This window comes from Limulus polyphemus, unplaced genomic scaffold, assembly GCF_000517525.1.
Source record: "Limulus polyphemus unplaced genomic scaffold, Limulus_polyphemus-2.1.2 Scaffold3970, whole genome shotgun sequence".
In the NCBI taxonomy this organism is placed as follows: domain Eukaryota; kingdom Metazoa; phylum Arthropoda; class Merostomata; order Xiphosura; family Limulidae; genus Limulus; species Limulus polyphemus.
Genome location: NW_013669580.1, coordinates 26,232 through 45,078, shown reverse-complemented (window position 1 = coordinate 45,078; position 18,847 = coordinate 26,232). Strand labels below are relative to the sequence as shown.

Genomic DNA, 18,847 nt, shown 5'->3' with positions numbered 1-18,847 from the left:
CACAATAGGTCTAGGCTTACCTTGCAATATTAGTTCATTATCTAGCATCATGCTGTGGTGGTTGCATGAACATGGATCCATGTCGTGGAAAAACAGGGTCTCACAATAGATTTAGGCCTACTTTGTAACATCAATTAATTATATAGCATAATATTTTGGTGGTTGCATGAACATAGATCCATGTTGTGGAAAAAGAGGGCCTCACAATAGATTTAGGCCTACTTTGTAACATCAATTAATTATATAGCATAATATTTTGATGGTTGCATGAACATAGATCCAGGATCTCACAATAAATTTAGGCCTACTTTGTAATATCATCATCTAGCATAGCATTGTGGTTGCATGAGTATGGTATTGTTTTTTTAAAAATAGTTGTTATTTGATAAACTAATTGATTGTTGTTACTAAATTTGGAAAATACACAATTTCAATAAGTCATAAACTTTAGTGTCACCTTAAAAATTTATTTTTACACAAATCTTGTCAAACCCTTAGAAGATCATATCTAAAACTATACAAAAATTCTTCAATGTTCTTAAACAAGTTTATAAAAGTTTCTGAAATTAGCTAATAACTAGTTTAGCAGAGAAAATGAAATGTTATTTCACTAATAACTCGTAAAACATGGAACTAATGTACCAGTTATGATACTAAAAAAAAATATCTTATTGTGTTACTCCTATGAAGTTAATGTACTAGTTGTGATGGTACAAAAAAAAAGTTTTCTCCTTGTATTACTCCTAATGCATTATGAATATTTTCAGTATTTTCTAAAACTTTAAAATTAGTACACAATACAAATAATACTCACAAATTTAAATCTAGTAAACTCTTGTACTGAGATTTTAAGTCAACATAATGAATTTATGTAAAAAATGATTTTACAACAACATTCGGCTGGTATGAATCTTTTAAAAGGATCACAGAGTTTCTAAGTTTTAAAATTTCTTGCTTATCTAAAATATTTGTTGGATTTCTGTAAAGCTTTTATCAAGTGACCTCACAAAAGGGAAACTTTATTTTCAATTAAAAGATTTAGCAACCATGTATAACTAGAATAACTTTCAGTTGTACTGATAGCAGCGTTGGACGCAAAACAATAAAATACAACTACATCATATGAACATACACTATTGGCTCTAACTTAAACCTAATAAAACAGAAGTGTCAAAAAGTTTGTTAAAAATCACAGGCATTTCACCTAGTCACATCATTTGTCTTCTTTTATTGTCACCTTGTTCACACCCAGATGAGAAAGGTTTCCTACATAGTCTGGCAAGTCTCTGTCTGCAATCCCCTGGCAGACAAGCTCTCTGATTCCTTCCAGAACAGACTGACCTTTAAAGTTGACCGTACAAACTACTTGGTGATCATCAAGTTCATTCTTTTCGGATGCATCAAGGCCATAAAAACTTGTTTTAATCTGCAGAAAAAGTTTTTATTTTTCACAATAAATAGCTACTAAGACTGAGAATAGCCTATTGAATTCAAAGATAGATGTGAAACATATATGATGATGAAAAGTAAACAGTATGGAAATGATACTAATTACCTGTGTAGCAGAATTATCCTTGCAAATGCTAATACTGTTAGTTTCACTCTAACATATTAAACGTTAGGCCTATCACCTTTGCGGTACTTAACTTCACACAACTATATTCTCTTTTGCTATTATCTGTCTATTGTTGTTTGTATGCTGCTTCCCACTTATCTCACGCTATTTATATCTTTATTACACAGTCGTCTGGCCACTTTCTATATTCTCGACACCAATTAGTTATTAACAAAACCTTCAACAATCATCTGCTTTTAACTCTTATTATAACAAAACTTAAAAATAATATGCACTCACAAATATAAATTAATCACTAATATTTAAGCCAAACAGTCATTTATATCATGACAGACATTCTGTTCTAATGGAATTTATTCATTCTTTCTCTAACACATTTGCTACCGTGTGTCCCACCTGTGGGTCACAACTGACCTTTAGTTGTGGACCACGTGACACACTGGTGGGTCACAAACAATTATGTTTCAAAGCTAAATTTCTCTTGTGGCATATGTGTTTGGGATACTGTAACTGCTCCTCAGCACCTCTTGAATGTTTAATTTATTAATACTACTAGTGACAGCGAATGTGTTAACTGTAATAGGCTAAAAGCTAATTTAAATTTTTCTTTTCCAGTGTTTAGAACCAGTTTTATCTGTGAATTTGTATTATTAAAAATTTAATCTTGGGTTATTTGCAATTTGTAAACTTTTGTACTGTATATATTTCTCTCTTTTTTTTTTACCTTTTTATGGTTTTTTTTTATTATGAGCTAGTTCAGGAAATGTTTCTAAACACAAGGGTAAGCAATCTTTTTCAGAAATAACCGATATCAAAAATTTAGGCTTTTATAAGTCTTCTTATAATACTAAAACTTTTTTCTTGAATAATTCAAAAACAAACCAAATATACAACCCTAAACTTTACAAAAACTGTAATGGCTGCCCTGTTTTGAGTCCATTTAATGAATCCTTAACCAATGCTTAGTAAATTATTGTATGCAAACATACATCTAAAATTTTTTAACACTTTGTTTTGTGACGTATTTACAATTTTATTTTGAATTCCTAAAGAAATATTAGCACTGTATCAGGAATGTCAAGTATAAATACAAGATTACTTACAGAATACAAGATATTTTCAAGAGATGGCTGCTCATATATACCAAACTGTTTTTCAACGTAATCTTCCTGTTTTCTGTACTCATGTTCATGCTCATTCACAATATTACTGTTCTCTACAAATTCTTTTGCTGACAATGGAAGAGAAAAAATAAATCAGGAGTTATAAATTATTATACTCATTATGATAGTGCTATAAATAATACAGCCACAGAAGTTTTATAGAAGTGAAGAGCAGTTACTTTATCATCTTTGTGGAAAAAATATTCCTTCAACCCAAGTTGAAACTGCAATATTATTTTTTATTTCTAAAAAAAAACAAACAGTTGCATCTGAAAAACTTAGTACCTTAAATTGTAGACAAAGTTTAAGAATACATTACACAGCTTGACTGTTACTTTTTATATGTATGATACTAACTCTCAAAAAATTTAGGTGTCTCAAGAACAGGTACTATTAATGCTTCTTATCTCTTAAATGGACAAGATATTTACATAATGTTTATTTTGTTTCACTAATCAAAACTATAAATGGTTGTTATGAATTTTGGAGAGTTCCACCTTTTGGTAGTAATCCTGCACTTCAATATAAAGTTACAAAACATTATATAATAACTTTGTACAATTTTACACTCTAGAATATGTTTGAAAGGGTCTTAATTTTGTCCCTAAATTACTGCTTGATGAAACCTTGTCCAGGGTTAGTACATCACTAACTATAAAAGGCTTATTTCCTTTGTTGCTCTGTCAAGAATGCTTTCATGCTCCTTTTTTGGTAATGCTCAATAATATACATCATTGCTTATCAACAAAACTATCATATCATTGTTCTTAGCTCAACTACGGTGTTATGTTGAATGGTCAAAATTCATGTTGATCAGTTAGAAAGGTTTATTTCTTTTGGTAAATTTGGTGATATAACAACAAAATAGTTTAAATAAGTAGTTTTATGACACTGAGTTGTAGCCAAAAGCAAAATACAATTTATCAAGTAGTATTTCAACTAAGCCTTACGTTAATGTATATTAGGCTTAATGCTTAAATTAAACTACAAATAGGCCTACTATTACTAACATTATAGAGTCAGTGTTTAAAAAGTTTTAAGTGGTGAATAAATGTTAATTAATAAATATTCTTTTGGCGTTTTAACACATATATTATCCACTAGGCCTTAAAACAAAGAAAAATAAACATTTATTACTACCAGATATCTTTTATCCTTTGTACAATCAAAAGAGTTGAAAATGTATGTTAGAATGTCTCCACTATGTTTTATAATTCTGACCTAGAATACAGTCAAAAGGCTCAAGAGTGCTGTTTAAGTCTCTTTCAGAATGCACTTGTACTTTTGTTCACAATAACGTTTAATTTTTCTGTATAGTTTTCATTAAAAATGTAGTGATTAAAGAATTACTTTGAGACTGAAGGAATAAGTGAAGAGTAGGTGCATTTTGGAGGTACAAACAAATTCGTTTTAGATAAATTCTATAATTTTCCTTAATCATTCAACAATGGTTCCCAACATTCTTGACGGACTTTTATACTAGTCAAATCAATATTTATGTGCAAAACCACAGCTCGCAGTCAGATATTCAACAGTTTTATTATCCTGTAACATACACACTTGCTGAAGTATGAAAATCTGAGTTTGATAATTTATTGATTGATTCAGAAGTTTCATAAAAAGCTATCCTTAAGTCCAATTACAGGGAGCGCACATAGCTGTCGACACTTAGCAATAAATGTTTTATTAACAATTATACAGTAGTTTTTGACTAGAAAAAACTGTTGGTCAATAATAAATTAAGAAGTAAAGGTTTATTTGACTTTCATCACTAGACTAATGCTAAAAATGTAAGATTGTTCACAGACAAAATACTTTTAAAACAACTGTATTTTACAGCATATAAGATGCACCCATGTTTTAGCAAAGAATATTTAGGAAAAAAAACTTTTAAGTGTATCAAAGCATTTAATATTTTACTCCAAATAAAATAAAACATAAAATTTGTGTATCAAGAAAAATATCATACATGCAACATATTAAATCAAATTTGCATAACAATAAAAAACTTTTCAGTAAAACAGTGTGGTAAATAACAAAAGAAGTTGTTGTTCTGCAAAAAAATTGCTTTTCTTATCTAAATATCCAGCAAAATCTTCATCACTACTAATTATGGATAGTGAAATCTTTAAATAATGCATCATCTTCAGTTCCATCTAAGACATTACTAATGCCACACTTTTTGAAGCCTTCATGAATATTTCACCCACTCACATACCTGTGAAATGTTGGACTGTTTCACTTTTCCTGTGGGTGTGAGGTCATGATATGAGGCCTGCATCCATTTGCTTCACTCCTCATGCATGTTTTGTTTAAAAGGTTTATTTATGGATGCATCCAAGGGCTGTAACTGGCATGTCAGCCCATCAGGAATAACAGCCAAATGAGATAAATTTTTATATTTTAATTTACAGTTGTCTGGGGAAAGACTAGGTAGATCTTAGCTTATGGGGGCAAAACTGAGAGATGCATTTTTTTTAACTTTACATATTAGATATAGGATGATTTTTAGGGGCTTTAAAAAAAAGTGTCTTATATGTTATAAAGTAGAGTAAATAGATTATAATCCTAGCAGTATAATACGGATACACTGCCTTATTAACCTCAAGACCAATATTAACATGCAGTTTACATCATTTCAGTTAATATTTATTTTACTATATAATACTGTAAAATACACTGCTATTTTTACAGTTTCTGCAGTTATCAATATCCTCAATCTTTTCTTGTAAGACTGCTTCCCGCTCATGTTGTTAGTTGTAACCCATTGAGATGGTTTAATGTCATAAAGCACTTTATACAACATTAAGCATAGTTACATTTAAAACAAAATGATGACTTGTGTACTACTCATATCCAATTTGTATCATTTACAGTCAGTTTAAAATATTTAAAGAATTTTGAATAAAGAAAATTAAATAAATATACTAACACAGATATCTTAGCAACTCTTACAAAACAAAAATATCTGGAATAGTATTTCACTGGTGCATTTTTATACTAAAAATCCAAAAACCATTTTTTCCCTCATATTGCATTTTTATGGAGAAACTGGGCCTTAAACTTAGGAACTTTCACCATTAAGCATATATATATATATAGGAAAATCCTCTTACACTTTGCAAGCAAGACAACATGGCTCAATGGTGAAAGCCAGCATATTTTGTTGTTCAAGCCAGACCTCCATCAAATTACTGCACAAAGTGTATTGACTGTGTCACATAAAATACTTTTTAAATAAGTAAAATGTGTTTTACTTGACACAATCAATAACTTTTGTAAAGTTTCATCAAAAAAATCTATAAAAAGTATTTGACAAAGGTCAGCTTTGAACCTTCCATTTGCAGAACAAAACATACCAGCTTTCACCACTGGGCCACATTGACTAACTTGTAAGGAGGGTGAGGATTTGGCTATTTGTATTTAATGTTGAAAGATCCAAACTTTAGTGTACAAGATGTCCATAAAATCAAGGAAAAGCAGTTTTTTGAAAATGACACAGTGAAATATTATTCCAGGCATTTTATTGTTTTATTGCACTTTGATCCCTGTCTAAATAATATTCACACCATATAAGTTGTGTACCTTGTGAAAATTATTTTTAATTCTTTATTTCACCTTATCTAACCTAAAAAGTTTCTAATTTTTACATTTTAGTTACTTTTATAATAATAAATAAAGAATACACATTAAAAACAAGAAATAAACTACCTGGGTCTTCTTTTGTTATGCCTTCAACTGTTGATGACACTTAACCCTACTTTTTTTTTTATGCTAATAGTACTACTGCACTAAATAATTTATTTAATTAAATAATGCACCAAAGGTTAACATTTTCCTAATTGATAACGTATTTCCAATAATACTTATCTCTTCTCACACTTATAGCTTTTGCTCTACCTCCAGGGTTTCTTCTTTGAGCATCTAAGCACTGGTCTGATTTTTTCTCCCTTGCTACAGTCTTTTATGCTCCACTTAATTGCCCTTGGCAATATTTACCTCATGATACTCTCCAGCTACATCAATGTGCCCTCTATCCTGGTTCTGTACATAAGCACTTCATTCAGACTTTTTCAAGACTGTCTCCATCCCAGTCTCTAACATCAGCTCTTACTGGGGAGGAAGGGCTGGAGAGTGTGAATGGAGGTATTATTGGAAATACATTATCAATTTAGGAAAATGTTATCTTTCAATACATACATACCTCCCTTCCACTTATAGCTAGAATCCTACACTGAGAAGGTGGATGGGCCAGTGAGGGTATTATCCATACAGAAAGCATCTGCATAGATCATGGGTGTGACAATAAAAGATTGGCACCCTAGTGGGAGAACTGCACTACATTCAGAACAGGTATGCTCTTGACCTGGAACTTAATTCCTGTATCGTGGGTGGAATGTTATACAAGTGAATGTCACTGAATGCCAGGTCCCAACCAGATGGCCGAGGTTCCAGTACTTGGGGTTGGAATTAAGGAGTCTTAGTCCCTATATCTCACATTGGTGACTAGGGCAATTGGACTGCAACATTACATAAATATATATATACTAGTGATTGAATCCCAGCCTGTAGTCATAGAGTAATGCATTCTGAACCACCGGAATCATAATGAGAAAGTAAGCAAATCTGAAGAGGCCCAAACAACAACACCCCAGGCTCAGAATATGGGATCATGTATGTCTTACTCAACCAAAGGAACAGAACTCATCCGGTCTGGAATTAAGAACATTCATCCTCACTTCCCAACCAAGTGGGGATGACATGGAACAACTGTGCTCAACCAAGTATGCAGGATGTGACCACTCTGCATTCGGGAAATATGAGTTAGTGGAACCCCCTCCATGAACAATGTATTGAACCAAAATTGATCACAAAGAATGGCCATGTACACCCCAACCGGATACCTGAGCATCAAACCTGAACTGGTATTATAAGTAGGCTGGTGCTGCTCCTACTGACATCTGGGAAAAACATCGAGGGACCTGGGTGGGAGGGTCTCCAAGTACACCCTCTTCTCCAAGAGTGGAGGAATTCACTCTAACACTCTGGATGAAAAGCAGCGGGATGACTTCACTTTGGGAATGTGGAGATATGTATCAGCAACATCGAACTTGGTCATCCATAGACATGGTGAAAAATACCAACGGCGGTTGAGAAAGGTCTCCATCGTGAACTTAGGAGGTCTAAGAATTGGTTAGATCAATGATTGAATACCAATCTCCTGTCTTTTTGGGCACAACAAATAAATGGGAATAAAATCCCGGAAGCACAGGAATGACTCTCTCTACTGATTCCTTGACCAACAACTTTCTGATAGCCCTGGAACAAAAATCCACATGATGTGGATCTGTTGGAGGTGGAAACGCCATAGGTTGGGAGGATAATGGAGGTGGAGATGTGAACTGAATGACCAACCCTGATGCCAGAACCTGGAAAACCCATGGATCTGTGGCGAAAGAATTCCAGATGTAACCCCACTGGCATAGGGTAGTCTCCAAAGAAAAGTAGCCTCGGAGGGTGGTAACAGGTAGACAAACTCCCTCCCACAAGTCATCTCTACCCAATAAGTCCCAACAACATACAAGACAGGAAACCAAAGAAAGGGCAGAAGCTGACAATCTTACCAATGTAGAAGTCAGCAAAGGATCCAATTCATCATCAAATTGATGTAGGGAAGGCTGAGAGGCTTCTGACAAAATTTGGAGGGAAAATAAATATCTCAGAACAGTAGTGAGGGTCAAATGAATCCGAAAAAACTGTGATCTGTTCAAAGTGATCACAGACTCCAGTCTGGAACCCCACATGTCCAAAAGAGGATGCAGTCTTTGGCAATCTAAAACAGCAATATCAGGTGAAAGAGGAATAACTAGGCAGTCACCCTCAGACCTTTCTGCCATCAGGGAAGGAGTAAACTCAAAGTCAACTGGGAAAAGCCTTAAAACCTCACAAATCCAACTAAATAACTGAAGAAAGGGAGCAAAAAGTGGCTGGTACAAATTGGCCTCGTGAGAAGCAGACCTAGTAAACAAAGGTGCCAGAAAAAGAGAGTCCAAACTCTGTCCAGAATGTCCTGGATCATCAGCAAAAGCAGCCTCAGAACCTCCCAGAGATACACCGCCAAACCGAATATATGCCTCCATTTCAAATGAGAGTGCCCCCCCAATTGTTGAGAGACTCTAGGTAACAGAAGTGGAATAGGGGAGGTCTGATGATCCTCCATGCTTGAGACAGTAACCCGGGAATTCATTCTTGGAGACAGTGTGATGAAAACAAGTTTTTTTTTTTTAGATTTAGTAAAATATAATTGTATGGAAATCAATTAGGCAATGACAAAATCTCAACTAATGACATTAACAATTGTTAATCACAGCACTTCTTTAAAGAAGCCCATGTCTAAACACTTTGTTGGGAAAAAGTTATAACATTATGTGAATGAGATGCTTATACACAGTACCAGGATAGAGGGTGCATTAACATAGGTGGAGAATACTAGGAGGCAAATATCGCCAAGGGTAATTAAGTGGGGTGTAAAAGACTAGAGCAAGTGAGAAAAAAAGTCAGACCAATGCTTAGATGGGCAAAGAAGAAACCCTGGAGATCACACAATAGCTTTAAGTGGGGGCAGAGTTATGTATGTATTGAAAAACACAGAATAATAACATGCAAAAAGCAGACAATGTCACATAACTATCACAATTTTTCTGGCTTTCTGACTATGTGACAAGAACTGTTAAAAGTTCCTCTAAGCTCATCAATGTGTTCCCCCTGGGAATAAAGGTTGAGCCAAAAGCGAAATTGACAATTTTCTGTACAGAAAACAATGCAATATAATATTTCATTTGATAGATGAATACCATGGATTTCTATTCGTTATAAATAATATAGTATTAAAATTGGCATTGGTAATTTCTGAAATAGAGTATGTAACAGATGGATGTGACAACAGGGGTTTGATTATTTTTATTTGTTGGCTCTGTAATCAAATAAGGTTGAAGGCTATGAAAATTATGCTTTGCTTGAGCAATGACAATATTATAATGAGTAATTTACATCAAATTTGATATCTCTTGAAGGGATGGTAAATAAATTAGAGAAGAGGGGATGCCTAGAGAAAAAATGTCACAATTCTTCTACTATGGAAGATTCAGGATTTTTGTTTTAAATATTGCCTTATAAAACTTATATACTGTTAAAATTTGGGTTATTAGCTACATTTTTATGCCAAACTTATTCATATACCATGACAAGAAAGTAGTTTAACTAAATTTTGAATGTAACTCACTACACCTTCATGATGTGCAGAAAAAAAATGCCAATAGAGAAAGTGTTAAGCAGGTTGCTTGTTCTGATCAGAAGTTAACACTAAGTAATACAAACTTTAAAATGAACCTGGTTTTTGCATTATCAATTAACTCTCTCCACATGAGCTCAGTGAATTTGACCAATTATGTGATCTTTTTTTTTGTACTCTTATAAAGCCTTTATAGCTTTGATACTACTAACTTTTAATATTGTGTGTATATCTTCACGAAATTTGGCAGTCTTTCAGTAAACATTATAAGCCTTTCACATACAAAAAATAATATTTTCAGTGAAGTATTTATAATAAACCAAACAAAGATCTGTCCTAGAATATATCAAGTATTTATTTTGAACTATGATTGTGCAAAGTGATTTTCATCTTAAAATTAATTTTTCTTCATATCAAAAATCCCAAGTTTCATTTGTGTGATCTTTAAAACCTCCTAAACACATTTCAAATGTTTGTTTTCAGTAAAACTTTATATTTTATCTGTATTTTCTCTATCCTAACTCTATACAAGGTTGGTCAATTTGACTGACCTCATCCCCCCCCCTTATGCTATATTAATTGGTATGACATAAACAAAAAGTAATTTGATAAAAATTTGAATGTAAGACGCTAAAATCTCGTGTCATGTGCAGTAAAGGATACCCGGGGTGAGAGGGTTACAAAAAATTATAATAACAATAATACCATCATCATTGGAAATGAGAAACTTTTCAAATGTTTTTTGATAAATTAGCTTAAACTACAAGATTCATATTTCTTTATACAAAGCTTGGTCTAGAAAAAAATTAAATGCAGAGTTTAATCTTAGAATTATTATTTATTTGTGTTTCAATTTCATAAAGTTAATAATTTGTATAATGCAATAAGCAGTTTGCTCTACATGCTTTGTTACTTGTAGTAGTCCTGGCATTCCTATTCATATTACAACTTTATCTATATAATAAATGTGGTAGACATACGTTTACGTTTCTTCAGTTCCTTTTTAATAACATAAGGAAGTCCTTCATTTTCTTCAAATCGACAGTTGTCTTTCTGCCAAGCAAGCTGAATCAATGCACTTATTTTATGTCCCGTCAAAGGAAGTTTTTTCACTTTGGTACCTCGAAGTGTCTGAAGAATTGCCTGATAAAAAATTATCCAAATTTGTATCAAAAAACAAAGTAATAGTTTGGATACTTCTATCAAACCCTTATTAATCACATAAATAAATCCACTGCACAATATACGAAACACAGCAAAGCAAGTTTCAGCAAGTTTTTATAATCTGATTTTAATTTGTTAAACCCTTTCCTAGCTTAGTGGGTCAGAGAAATTGCACATAAATAATGAAATCGCAACATCTATAAAAAATACAAATACAGAAAGCAAATTGTTTTACAAAATATTTAATTTTTGAAGGTGAAAAATAAAGACAAATTTCATATGTCATCATATCTGTGATCATATAAAAACATCAAAGTTTTTAAACTAAAAAATTAAATGGTAAGTAGTGAAACGGAACAAACTGTCAGAAGTCTAGTATCAGAGAAACTTGTTTCGAGACATTCGTATGTCCTCTTCAGTCTCACATTGTCTTCTGGCAGGAAAAAACTGATCAACAAACATCTACATAACCCCTGACCTTGGAATTCCCTTAAGGACACAGGAGGTCAGGAAGTTGCTAAGTTTAAAGTGACCTTGGGAGGTGTTAAAATTAGGCAGGCTTTTGATTAAGCAAATTTCAAAGATTCTTATTTTTTATGTAGTTATCCATTTTTTATAGAATTCTTGTTGATTTCCAATCAATTTGATGCCTAGAATCTCTCATAAACTACTTGGACAAAACTAGCCCTTAAACACAATATTCCTGTCAATGTCAAATTCACACAAAAACCCAGCCCTAAATTAAAATTGTTACTAAACAAAAATTATTTAGAATCACACAATACCAATGTCATTTACAAAATAACATGCAATAACTGCCCAGAATTCTACATTGGAGAAACAGGAAGAAAATTGGAAACCAGATTGACAGAACACAATAAAAAACCATCCCACGTTTTTCACCATTGTAACTCAAAATACCATATTATATCTATTTAAAACACAGTCATTTTAAACAAAGAACCCAACGTAAACAAACGAAAAATCAAGGAATCCATCTTAATTGAACAAAACAACCCTACTCTAAACCAACACCTTGGGGTGCCAAGATATCTCTTCTAAGTCGTGTGACCTCTTTGTTCCATACTGTATATATATATATATATCTGTGTCAGTGTTAACTACTTGTACCTGATGATGACAAAACCTTGTCGAAACGTTGTACATTTGCTGTTATGTTAAACTTATATTAAAGTTTTTCTTCATAACACATTCAAGCCGTCTCCAATCATTATTAGTCTCAAAGTGGGTTCCTCGTCATGGAACAACATTATATGTCCAGTTCTTCAGTCTATAGTACTGGCATAGTTTACTAGTGTGTTTAATACTGGTGTGGGAACACAAAACACTTCATGTGTTTATGTATCATGCATGTTAGTACCAGTGAACTAAACACTACATGCCCATTATATAGTGCAAACTTTTTTCTTTATTGTTTAGTGTGTGACTAATATAAATAAATTGTATGTGCATTTGAGCATTGTGTCCAGTCCACATATGGCTAATAACAACTGAACAGCAGAATTACTCAAAGTGTAAGGCAGTTCTTATTTAACCCCTTTTAGACCAGTGGGGAATCAATGATATCTTTTTCCTTCTTGCAGTAAAAATACTTAATCGATTTACATGTAACTTAGAAACAATCATTAGTAATAAGAGCTGCTCAAATTCTACAAAAATAATTATAAGTAATAAGAGATAATTTTAATTAGGAGTAATAGGCAAACTACAGGCTGTCTAAAAAATCTGGAACCATAGGTGATTTGCAGCTTTTCTAAATTTCAGATATGTGAGTGATTATGGCACTATTAAAGCTCGAGAAGGTAGAGTTAACCTTGCTGTGTGTGGCAGAGTAGGTTTATCCTAGCAGAAGGTTGCCACTGAATTTAATGCACACCATCCAGAGAGTGCTGCTGGCAAGTTGCTAGCTGAATCTAAGGGAACTGGAAGTATGGACCATTGACAATGACATGAATATGCTTTGCATTGCTTAAAGAGAATGGAAATACCATTTCCAAACTTGTTTCTAATTACAAGGGCAGCATGTAGAACACATTCAGTACAATTTGTTGAAGTGCCTATGGTTCCATAATAAATGTCTTTATAACCACTCCACTCTAGGTCAATGGTTATTTTGGCCCTTAACTTGAGTAACTTTTTAATTATTTTTTCTAATACATTGTGAATTTTCCAATGTAATTCCTTTCATCTTAGAATTTTAATTAATTTTATTGTGAATACCATTTCATGTATTCAGTCAGTTCACACTTGATTTTCACTAAATAATTTACTTTGCTGATTACGGTGGTCACCACTTCTGGCTATAGATTTTAAAAATACATGTCAAAAACTGAGTCACCATTACCTTCCTCAGGCTGGGTAACAATATTCTTAGTCACAATCAATTTATATCTAATATAGTTTCTTTTCAATAAATAATAAGTTATTGTACTTATTTTCATTGTTTGAAAAAATAATATTGTTAATAATAATGTTAACAATAATATTCAATAAATAAGGATTTGAATCATCAGAATAGTTGGCTGTCATCTACCATACTTACTAAACCTAATTAAACCTTTGTTGGTATGTAGTTCTTTGTTTGAAATAATAAAATTACAATGATTTTAACAGATATACTTGTTTTGTTGAGTTGCAATGGTTGTGAACATGTGAAATAGGAAATGTTCACATTATCTTAAGAAAAACTGTGTAAAAAGTGTTTTGACAAAATAATTTTTTTCAGCCCCCAAAATAGTTTTTCATAAAATGCATAAATGGTGACCATCAGATAAAGTCTATCAAACTAAAATTGTAGTTTGAAAAACTAGCTTAAAATGGGAAGATTAATGTAATGCTAGAATAGCTGATTAGACAAATGTAATCAATTAACAAGCTTGATGATTAATCTGTTTTCAGATTCCACTAATTTCCCAACTCTAACCCAAACAGAAAAATAAAATCACAGGGCAAGGATATTCTCAAGGGATGATAGTTTCTTAGTAAATATAAATGACCGTATTCTAATTAAACCTTTAAGTACATTGTTTACAGGCAAGACTCTTCATAGCTGTGGAGATATGCAAGTCAAACATTTTTTAATATTTATTTGCAATTTACACTAAATAAATGTTACAAGATAAAATTTCAATTCTAAAATATGTTTGACTTGAAATTTGTTGAAATAGTTTTCTTTACTATTTTTGCATAAATTTTTAAATTTGATATGCAAGTGTGCACTTGACGCCTATAAGGTACTCTCTGGTTGAGACAGGGTTAAATGTTTAATATTAATATATATATATATATATGATTACAAAAACTATTTCTGAGCCTTTGCCATTATGATAACATCTTTCACAAGGGAGTTATTTAGTTGAGAAAAACCTATATACCAATACTACATTTTTCTAATTTTCAATCAATGGTAAACTGGTTTGACATTGTTGAGAATATCATGCCTTAGCTTTTATCTTTTAGCAGCTATTAGAAGTAGTTAGTGATACAACTGGTTTAAATGTTTATAATCCAAATGAAATATTGTATATTACTAGACTAAGTATTAACCTAATAGTCTGCAAACTGGAATTAATTATATTATCAAACTACATAAGGAGAAGTAAAAGATCAATTTTAATTACCAAACAAGTAATACTATTACTTTAGCATTCAAAGAAAGCTAGTCTTATCTGCAAATTTTCTATATGTTTTACTATATATACATTTCCACCTCACGTAGTGTATGAAAACAAATAAGAAACTTGCATCAACCCCTGAACAACCTGTAAAAACATGTTAAATGTATTTAAAAATAGATATCACTCACCCTCTGTACAAGTTCTTGATGGGCAACTTTCAGATCACAATACAAAACATAAGGTGTCCATGGGTAGTAGAGAAGAAAAGAAGTGCTTTCTTTGAACACCACCATCTGAGATCTTTTACGAACAGGTTCTGTGAAAGAAATGCGGGTCCACAATCCTTCTTCATACAGTTGACAAGTAACATTCTGTGGAAAAAAGTGAAAAATTCTGTTTTATAGATGATTATACTGTATATTATGAACATTATTGTCAGTATGCATTTATATAGAATAAATATATATAAAATAAATCACTATATAGTTTCATACACATACAGACACAAAATTTATCAAACCAGTTAGGTTTTCAAGTTGGCCTACCTAGCACTCTTTCAGGAAATCGGTTTAACTTAGAATACCATATATGAAACAATTTTCCCCAGAATAATATATTAGATGTTATTTTTAAAATGGAGGAGGATTGGCATGATAAATTACAAAGTGATCTTTATTTATTCAAAAATAAAAAATAGTATTCACACTTATGTTTGGAAACAGGGTGGTTGCCTTCTACTGACTCATGAATTGATAAACAAATTTTCTTCCCTCAAGATCTCTTTCTATAAATCAAATCATTTGAGATCCCATACTATTTAAACCAAATGTTCCTTACTTATTGGGAAATGTTGGATTTACCCATAGTGACTAGTTCTATCAACATGACTAGTTGTTCTAACTGGACATAGATGAGGCCAAAACCTTGTAATGTCATATGTCCTACCAGTCATCTACATTCTTGCACAACATGCAGTGTTACAGCAATACTCACTAAGAGTGTAACAGACATTATCTCTACAGAACAACAAAGGAAGAAAAAGCTAATAGATTGAAGTTGATGTTTTTACTGGACACATTATGGTAAAACTGACAGACTTAGAGTAAATGACATTTTTTTTAAAAATTCTACGTTAAAATAAAAAGGTAGAAAACACATGGTATGCTTGCATACCACACAAACACACAATTCTATTGTTAGCATATTTATTGTACAAGTATAGTTTGAATTTCCTAAATTATATTTAAAACATATAGCCATACTGTTATTGAAGGTTTCCATCCCTCAGAAACAGTTGCAGTTACCAATGTGAAAATATTTTCATTTTAATACAAATTATCAATGTCTGAGAGTTTAGTCTCTTGAATGAGTAAAACATCACCAATATTAGACATTCTCATGGCAGTATTGGAAGGTTTAAATAACTAAACATCAAGCAGATACTTCAGTGCTTGAAAAAGAAATAGAATTTTGAAAAACTTCAAGTAATGATCTACATGACATGGATCAATATCTTTCAACACATTTGTCTATTTTTATCATTTACACTAATAGCACTCAAATTAAACCAATGTCTTAAAATGGTATATTAAAAACACAATACCAGACAATAGCAACCTGATTTTTAAAATTAAATATAAACATGTTATCAGATAAATGATTATAACTTACAACTTCATATTTACTTCTGTTCAAGTAATCACTTAGCAACTTCTGAAAATACTCTGGAGTAACATTTTCTTGCTGTTCTAATGGAATGAAACAATAAACAGATACTAGATTAAAACAACAAGCGCTTAATGAGGTTTACATGGTAGTTAAATCATCACTATAATGTACTCTTAGAAACCAAGGTATATGAACTGGCCTTCTAGGATTTAACGTATATTAAACTAAGGTACAATAAAAAAAAAGTGTACAGAAAAACTAAAACTATTTTTAATGGAAAAACCTGACAAACACTGGCAGCCTCTAGCACGGGGTTGTTGAAATATGTCAGATCCTGAATTATTAAGACCCCCGGACACGAAAAACTGACCCAAAATTTAGGAAGAAAAAGTCAGAGCCGAAAAAATGGATTGGAAGCGCTAGACTACGTCACCGTAATCCAATATAAAAAAGCTTCTTCTTCTGATTGAAAAAAATATACTAATAAGAGAAATCTTTAAAATGCCTTGCCAGGAACATAAACATAGAAAGAAAGGAGACTGCCTAGCCTGTGCTGTTTGTAGATGCTACTTACCTTTGGATTCATGCTCGAATAAAGAAAGTCATATTAATTGGAAATGAAAAATGATGCTGAAAGTGGAGAAAGAAGAGTGATGAGGAGGACAAGTGCCCTGAGAGGTCAAAATTGAATTAAATTAGAAGAAAGTAATGTGTATGATATTGAATCTGGAGAAGATGGAAATGCTGAAGCCTCTAAAACCATTACTGCTATATTCAATGCCTTGGGTATTACCAATTGCACAGCTTTGGAATGTTTACTTATACAAAGTAAAGTGTCAGACAAAGACAGAAGGCTATTCAAATATGCACACAAATAACTGATAAGTTATTCAACTTTTGTATCCAACCGATTCATTTTAATTGAAGATGTATTTTATCAACAAACTACAGCCTAATGGGAAATATACGACGGAATCCATTTCCAAAAGCTTGTGCAAGCTATCGCTTGTTGGGTGCAGAAACATTTCCATGGTTGCTCAAAGCATTTTAGCAAATTCACTCGAATGACATACATGCAAAAGGATGCTCACTGACGAATTCATTAGCCTACCAAATCAATAAAAACAGCTTATACCTGTTCAGAAGTACTCAATGGGAAAAGTGAAGTTTTCATCCTTGAGAAAGGCATTTGCTATTATGGAGTGTGGAACAGATCTGCTAAAACACAATTATACTATCCATCTGGACAGCCAGAGGATTGTAACAGCAATTACAGTCATTCAACAAATCCTTCAAGTAAAGCCCGGTCAAACAAGGAATGTAAAGATTGACAACTATGTATTTTCAGATATGCCGGTTTATGAATATGGCGGACAGAGTATTGAAGACCTTTACAAAGTGTATAAGAACTCCTTTAATAGCCATGAACAGGTTCAGGTGCATACATTTCATGATATCGTTAAGCTACTGACAAAAAGAGATGAAACAAATGCTGGTTTGTCAATCTACTATATTCGATTAAGATGTATCAGTTTAGTATTCGAGTCCATGATGGCAAGATTAAGCAACATGAAGTATCCTGAAGAAATTGTGGCAAATGATATTCAAGCAAGCATCAAGAAAATCTTACAGAGATGGAAAAAAAGAATGTAATTTCTGACATATGAGTACACACACAAGCATTTGAGTTTATGGTCTGACGATCAGACCCATTGCTGTACCTTTGCACTAGGTGGATAATGTGATAATGATCACAACCACAGCTATTGCATTAAGTGTAGCAAATGTGTCAATTTCTTCGACACTTCGGTTAGGGCAATCTTGGTGCAGACTGCCTCATTACCAGTGGATGATCTTGATACAACAAAAGAAGTAGAATTAATGTTAGCATCCATCCGATTTTATAAGATATGACATTATGGTACATGGCCCATAAGCTTAAAGCAAACATTCAATTTGATGTGATCAACAAAGTTAAAGAAGAAATGAAGATTGATTCATCAATGATGCTTATTGTGCTTGACCATAAGCAGAAGGTGTTATCCATGAAGTACATGGAAGGTCAAGTGGAGTACTTTGGCAAAAAGGGTATGTCATTGCTTGGTGAAATTATGGTGAGATGGGTGTGTGGCGATGAAGGTGTTCCTGGATTTCAGTACAAATTCATTGATTATGTGGTGGAAGGATACACAAGACAAGATAATGTACAAGTTCCACTATACTGAAAAAGATGTACAGGTTGTTCAAACCAATAGTCTTGATATCCGTAGAGTAATTCTTGAAAGTGACAATGCTACGTGCTTTGGCTCACAGATTCTGATCCCATATATATATATCATCTCAATGT

The 18,847-nt window shown here is 32.5% G+C and overlaps 1 protein-coding gene across 1 annotated transcript in view; it reads right to left on the bottom strand.

The window, feature by feature from the left end:
• Positions 1-451: 451 nt before the first annotated feature.
• LOC106470372 (centromere protein N-like) overlaps positions 452-18,847 on the bottom strand; it is a 37,304-nt gene continuing 18,908 nt past the window's right edge. Inside the window, exons 4-8 of the mRNA XM_013930921.2 lie at positions 16,504-16,580; positions 15,021-15,203; positions 11,011-11,173; positions 2,680-2,807; positions 452-1,426 (exon numbers count right to left, since the gene is read on the bottom strand). Coding sequence (XP_013786375.1) covers positions 1,214-1,426; positions 2,680-2,807; positions 11,011-11,173; positions 15,021-15,203; positions 16,504-16,580 — 764 coding nt within the window. The 3' untranslated portion in view covers positions 452-1,213. The remainder of the gene's footprint in view (positions 1,427-2,679; positions 2,808-11,010; positions 11,174-15,020; positions 15,204-16,503; positions 16,581-18,847) is intronic.